The 7,530-nt window shown below is 32.2% G+C and overlaps 1 protein-coding gene across 1 annotated transcript; it reads left to right on the top strand.

Moving 5' to 3' along the window:
• Window positions 1-1,202, top strand: MONOS_11285 (putative Glycosyltransferase family 25 (LPS biosynthesis protein)). The gene has a single exon (XM_067863802.1). It carries the CDS (start codon window positions 11-13, stop codon window positions 821-823), a length of 813 nt encoding a protein of 270 aa, XP_067732620.1. The 5' UTR covers window positions 1-10; the 3' UTR covers window positions 824-1,202.
• The last annotated feature ends 6,328 nt before the right edge of the window (window positions 1,203-7,530 follow it).

Genomic DNA, 7,530 nt, shown 5'->3' with positions numbered 1-7,530 from the left:
ACATCAAGTTATGCTTGCAGCGTTGATCGGAGCATGCATGATCATTGCTTTTATTTCTTTGATTTTGATTTATTTCATCTCAAATCTATCGGAACAATCTGCACTATCCGCAGAAGAATTATTAAAAGATATGAATATGAAACGAGTGTATGTTATAAATTTGGAACGAAGAATCGATAGAAGGCTTCATGCTTCTTCTCAGCTTAGAAAAGCAAAGCTTCCGTTCGAATTCTTTCCTGGAGTCGACGGGAAGCTTCTGAACTCATCTGACTGCACAAACGAAAGACTTTCATTTTTGAGTCGAATGCATCCTCGGACGAAATTCAATTTTACAAAAGCTTGCGAAACATTGGGTCCATATTTTAAGCTTTATGGTGTTGTTGGTTGCTGGCAAAGTCATCTTCAAGTTTTCTTTGACATCATTGAAAGAGCAAAGAAAACTGGCGTCGATGGACCTGTTCTTATTCTCGAAGATGATGCAAATGTTCCTTCGAATTTGGTTCCAACACTTTCTCGTTTGATGCCTCAACTCCCAGATGATTGGGATGGACTTTTCTTGGGAAGACATCATCAAAACTGCTCCGCAGTTGTGTCTAAAGACTTGTGCAGACTTGATATGTTCTGGGGTGCTTATGGATATATATTGAACGGGGCAAAGGCAGCTGAAAAGATTATAAGTATATCCAACACTGAAATGATTCAACATATTGACGTGGTTTGGTTGTCGTACACAGGGGGTTATTTAAATTTCTATACTGCAAAAGGCAAACAGCTTGTAGAAGAGAATAAAAACCTCGGGATTAAAAGCGATATTAGAGTTTAAAAGCCAATCATCTGGAAGAAGATTTTAATCAAAAATTTCCAATTTATTAGCCCAAAAAATTCGATGGAATATTTATCTATTGACATTTACAGCGCACAGGTCTTGGGGAAGGAGAGTTAGCTTTTCAGAAGACATTCAGTGCATAAAAATTTCATTTTATTATTTATTGAAAAATTGATGAACAAACAGATTTATTTATTAATTTATTTGTTTATCAATCTCAATTCTCCACGATTATATTGGTAATTTATCTTTTCTCTTTTTAATAGAGAATCGTAAAACTTAAAAGGTTTTATGAATTTTGAAAGTTATTCGCATATCATTCATTGAAATATTTTTTCAAGCACATTTCATTCAAATAAAGTTAGCTTAACCGAAGTTAGTTATGTTTTATGAAATTAAGTTTGCCCATTCAAAAAAGAACAAAAATTTTGTTAAAAGAAAAAGAAAGAGACAAGAGCATAGTGTTCGACTGTGAACAAATTTTTGTGAAGATCACTGTAACAGTATTAAAAACTGTTTAAAGATGATTCCATGGATAGTCTATTAGATCGATACCCTAAAAAATCGTTGTAAACATTATTTTTTGGAAAAAATGAAACATTTTTAAATTAATAGGAACAATATGGCACAATATTTTTGAAATCATAATTATTCAATTTAATTTTTCGACTTCGAAACTATTCAAATTTTGACTTAATGAAAGACACACAACATATGAAATACATATATTAATCATTATAAAAATCTTTAAATATGCTTTAAGTCACATGATGATTTTCAAAAAAAATCATTTTAATCCAGTTTAAAGCAAAGAATTAAGTGAAAAGAAAAGAAAAGGAATTGAATCAAAATTATAAATTAGTATAACTTAATAAATTTATATGAAACATTTTTATTGTCCAAAAATCTTTCGCATTAATTGAGAATGAAAAAAAGTTCATTTATATACCATAATATCACAAATAAATATAAAAATAAAATATTTCATTTAAACACCTTATTTATTATATCCAATACTCAAAGCAAGTGAAAGTACAGTGAAAGTTTTGTGCTTTTTTAAGTTATTATTCTACTCAATTTTCTTATATCCAAAGATTCGCTCATTCAATATTAATGATGAAAATGTTCATTTTAAAAAATGATTCATTCTTGTAAACATGCAGGAGAAATCTGTAATTGAAAATCATACTTGTTTGCGATTGCTTCTTTTTTGAATTCTTGTTTATTTCATTTCTTCTCTGTATTTAAAACATTTCAGAATTGTTTTCTAAATTGGATGATTGAAATGATTGTGCACAAAACACTTAATATAAACTACAAATTTCCTTTAACAAAGAGCATCGCTAAGAGACTTTAAAGGAAGTGGAAATATCTTTTTTTGGCTTAAAGCAATTTTGGGAGTTACGTTTGAGCATTGCTATTTAACTTTTAATTTTATTGATTTTTTCCGATTTTTTTTAAAAAAAAATAAAAAGAGAACAGAATTTGAATGAAATGATCGAAATAATCCTGCATTATCAGGAGCATAGAAATTTGACGCGACTGGCCTATCAGTCTGCTTGGCAGTTTTTGATTTACAGATTGCACACTGACAAAAGCTTGGAAGAATTGATTGCAGATGAGCTTCATTTTGCAAGAGAGTCAACAAAAGAATTAGAATATCTGTCAAAGTGTATCGACTGGAAGAGAGAGAAAGAAGAGGAAATGGGAAAAGAAACGAAAGAAGAGCTTGTAATCGAGAGATGGTTCAAGGAATTTTTTTATTTCTTAGACTCAAACATATTGCGGAATAAAGTACTTGCTGAACTAACTGGCAGCATTGTTCAGGTGCTTAGAGCATCAAAAGGGAATAATGGAGATATTTGCTGCTTGTAAATTTATTCCTTGAGAAAAGCATCAGAAAATAGAAGCGTGAACGTTGAAGGATTTCTAAAATGTGCAGCTGTTGATGCTGTTTTGGAGGGGATACAGCTGCCAACGTTGAATGATATGACAACATATGAAAGCTTGGAATTTTTTACTGCAATTTCAAGGAAATTGAAAGAAGAGGAAGATGATGAAAAAAAAGAAGCGAAAAGAAAAAATTGAAAAAGAAGGCATTTGAAAGGTTGTGAAAAAAATTTAATAATTTTATTGCAAGCTTTCACAACACATTAACTTTAATTCCATGCAAATGTTGAAGAAATAAATTACGAGTGCTTTGAAGTATTATGTTAATGTGAGAGAAAACAAAAACGAATCAATTATTGCTTTACGAATATTTCAATACACTTTTTATATATCATTTGATATTATCAAAAATGTATTTCTTGAAAGACTTCTTTTCCTTTTTTAAAAACAGTGAAATGATTATTAAATTAAAAATAACTTTCATGTACCCTTGGTGGAAAACCTGGTAGTTTGTGGAAAACCCGGTAGTTGTGGACTCAAAATTGGCGCTGTTTTTTTTTAACATTTATTTCCACTCAATATTTTTTGTACATTTTGGTTTACGTTTTGCAAGATGTTTGAAAAGTTTAATAATTGAATTAAACAAAAAAGAAACAAATCAAAATGTATTATCATATATTTTTGCATTTGTGAAATGTTATAATAAAGGACAAATCAATCCAATATTTAAAATAAGTTCTCTTTCAATGCAAAAAAATGAAATAACATTCAAAAAAATAAAATCGTTTCATTATTGTCCACGGATTAAGACTCATCGTCGACTTTTCTTCGCTTGCATGGTGAATTTTTTGAATTGCGTTCAAATGCCTCAGTTTCTTTATCTTCCTCAAATATATAGCTCATTTCGTTTCCATACATAAAATCATCATCCATTCTTTTTCTCCTGAGTCTCACCTTCCTTTTCACCACCTTTGTTAACTCTTCTGTTTCATTCTGTCCATCCTTTTCTTTTTCTTCTGAAAAAACAAGTTTTTCATCCATTTTTTCTATTTCATCCATTTCTGTCGACAACTTTTCTTGCTTTTCCACTTTCAATTTTCGTTTTTCTTTTGGAGAAAAATCTCCAAACAAACTTTGCTTTAAGTTATTTGAAGATAAATTATCTGAAGATGATTTTTTCTGACGAACAGGGGAACCACTCACACGAGAAAGCACCGGTGCAGCTGCCACTGGATAAACTCCTGTATTTAGAAATGCTGTTTTTATCGTTGAAGGAGACGTTGCTGCTGATAATGCTTCTGGCAGAACATCAGCCAAAGCTTTTCGATACGAAGAAGTTGTAAAATGCGAGGGCGCAACAAAAGAGTTCTGTAAAACTTGTTTGAATCTGGAGAACACGCAATTGTCGCAAGGTTGGAGAAGGTGTGTCATGTTAGGTGGTAAAAATTCGATGATAATATTGTTTTTTTCTGCAAAAGCAATAACTTCTGGATCGTGGTGAGATCTGTGATTGCCTAATAAAAGAAGAGCCTTTTTTGATTGGGACACTTTCAGTTTATCGGAAATCAAAGGAAACCATTTCTGAATCATGATGAATCGAAATTTTTCCGAATTTATCCAACCTAATGAAGAACCAACATATAATATATTGAAAGATGATAAAAAAGAAAACTCTTGTGGTATCTTTTTTCGTGGGTGTATTAATATATGTGGAAGATGAGACACGTTGGGACAAATGTGAACACATAAAGTTGCATTTTCCGTTTTTGGTAATATCGGAAAAGAAGGTGGCGTTTGGTTTTTGAGGCAAACAATAAGCTTTTCTGTTCCTTCTCCAATTCGAACAGAGGATTCATCAAAATTGTGAATGTCTGTCAAATCAATGTTGTTCGTTGTTATAATGGAATACAACTTAAGGAACCATTCACGAATTGTTTCTGGTGATTGCGCACGGATTTTAGCAATTTCCATGGGTCTAGATATACTTGCCTTTAAAACTTCACTCCTATTTATTAAATCATATGCATATTTGGAATTCACTTCTTTTCTTTCTTCTCCACTTTCACGATCTGCATTCAAAACCTCCTGAATCTATAAAAGTCAAAATTGAAAAATAAGAAAAAAATAATTTTCATAACCATGGAATGAATATCTTTTAGTCTGATAATCTTTTGTTCCGAAAGAAGAGCAATAACTTGATTTTCCACAGTTTCAAGTTGTTTTTTCGATATAATCGAAGGCCGACCCGATATACCAATTTGGCGCTTTGCCTTCAACGCAGCCATTCCCCTTTCCCAAGCTCCATTGGAGATGGCATGCGATCCCACTGCTGTCTTCCACGAAACTGTATATTTCTTTTTTATTTCAAATATTTTTTTAGAAGGCGATGAAAGCAAGCGGTAATCAGAGGATGCAATTAATCGGTTGAGGTGATTAGAAGATAAACTTTCAGAAGTTTCCATTATAATACATCAGATCAACGAATGAATTTATTAAATCTTGAAGAAATGAGGGGATAAATTGTAACAAGTAGTTGCAATGACACAAAAAGTTTAGTGTGGATTTTTATCTATTTTTATTTCAGTTAAAAAGCACTCTTTATTTGAATACAAAACAAAGTTCCAATTGGTCTCAAAAAGGTTAATAATATTATTTGAAGAATAATTTGCAGTTATTGTTTAAAAAACTCATCTGGTTTGAAACCTTTTTCGATATTTTAAGCTGTAGCCATCAAATATGCAATTATTTCCTTTTAATACCAACTTTTGAAAATATCAAACTACCGGGTTTTCCACAAACTACCGGGTTTTCCACCAAGGGTAATTAATCATTATAAAATCTTCTGATTTGGATATAACCCAATAATTTTGAAATATTTTTATATTTCACAATTCATCTATTCAATTATCAATTATCTTCTCAACTGCAAAAATGGTATCTTCTCTTTTCATAGCATTTTCTGTTTTTTTATCGACTGAATTCAATTTTTCAATCAAAAGATTCAATTTCAACTTTTTTCACTGAAACAAAAAATAGAATAAACGTTTGAAATTAAAATTGTTGAAAAAGAGGAAAATGGAATTATTAAAACAACAAATGAAGGCGAAGAAAAAGAATAAGTGTATATGTGTTTGATAAAAAAGAAACATAATAAACTTTTTCCGTCTTTTCAGAATTAAAAAACAAATTTATACAAAAAAAAAATTATAAAAATAAATAAATAAATAAATAAATAAATAAATAAATAAATAAATAAATAAATAAATCGTTCACATTGTTGGAGATGATTTATATGACTCGTTTGCTGAACCTGAACAACAGTCTGGGCTATCCAATGAAGGAGATACTCTTCCTCTTCTTATTCCACAAGAAAAACGAGTTGAAAAAGTCTGAGAGGAAAAAAGAAAAGCTGTAAATGTTATCTTCTTTGCTGTCACAAAAGTTTTCAAAGTTTTGATTAAAAGAGATAGCATTGAATACGCATCAGCATCCTCATTCGTCTTCAAATTTCCAATTTTATTTTCGTTCAGATCCATTCCATTCATCCACATCTTTTCCTTCTTTTCCTTCTTCACCTTCATCCTCAGCTTTTAATGAATGCAATGTTGGGAGTTCACTTCAATATGAGCATTCAATCATCAGCGCTTCTATTGAAATGAAACATAATGATTTCAAAAAGCAACCTCTTTCTTCAACTTCCTCTTCCTCCACCTCACTCTTTTTGGCAAAGATTAATCATTTCGCTTTCTCTCTTTTATTCCCTCTTCTCCACACTCACCATTATCAGCTTTCAGAGTCGAATGGAAGATGAGACATCAACTTCGCCTATACCATCAGGCAGTTTCATCATCTTTGTAACACTGTCAGACGAATCCATCAGAGAGGCAGATGGTTGCAAAGCGAGTGGAGGAGCGTGCGACAGATGAGGAAAGGAAGAGGAGAATGTAGAAGATGGAGAGGATGGAGAGGATGGAGAAGAGGGAGAAGACGAGGGGAAAAGGAGGGAAAGTGAAGTGAATGAAGAAGAGTACAAGATGAATGGGAATGAAAAGAATGGTGATAATGATGAAGAGAACTTCACGACAAATGGCTTTTACACCATCGTTGCTCCTGGGATAAATAAGAAGGAGTAAATGGTTGAAGTTTTGCTTTTGCTCTCTTTCAAATCGGATTTGGAAAGCAAAAAGTCGAACCCGTGGCTGAGGAGTGTATTCGGGGACTCAGACATAGCCTCCCTGCTGTAGGGCAGAGTGTGCGCTTCGATCGGAGTTGAATTGTCTTCGCACTCAACTGCTTCTTCTTGATCCTCTTTTCTTCTTCTTCTTCTTCATATCCAATATCTCAGCCATGCTCTCCCTCGTCTTCTCCTTCCACTATCATCACCACCACCACCTCCTCCTCTTCTTTTTCTTCTTCTTCTTCTGCTTCTTCTTCTGATTAAATTGCTTCTTCTTCTTCTTTTCCTCCTCCTCCTTTTTCTTCTGATTCAAATGCTTATAATTCTTATTCTTTTTCAAATACTTCTTCTTCTTCTTTTCCTTCTTCTTCCTCTTCTTCTTCTTTTATTCCTCCTCTTTCTCTCACACAAAACACTCCAATTGCTTCTTCAACAGCTCCTGTTGATTTCTTCATTCCTCATCCTCCTCTTCCTTCTTCCTCTTCTTCTTCATTTCCTTTTTTTTCCTCCTCTTTCTCCTTTTTCTCTTTTTCTTCAAACATTTCTTATCCCTCTTCTTCTTCATTTGCAATAGCAACAAATTTTTTATTACCATCGTCATCTTCTTTTTCTTTCTCTTCTTCTTCTTCTTCTAATA

The sequence above is a fragment of the Monocercomonoides exilis genome (genome assembly GCF_001643675.1).
Source record: "Monocercomonoides exilis strain PA203 chromosome Unknown scaffold9-1957334, whole genome shotgun sequence".
NCBI classification, from domain to species: domain Eukaryota; phylum Preaxostyla; order Oxymonadida; family Polymastigidae; genus Monocercomonoides; species Monocercomonoides exilis.
Note: the sequence above shows the minus strand (reverse complement) of the source record. Positions and strands in the feature narration are given on the sequence as shown.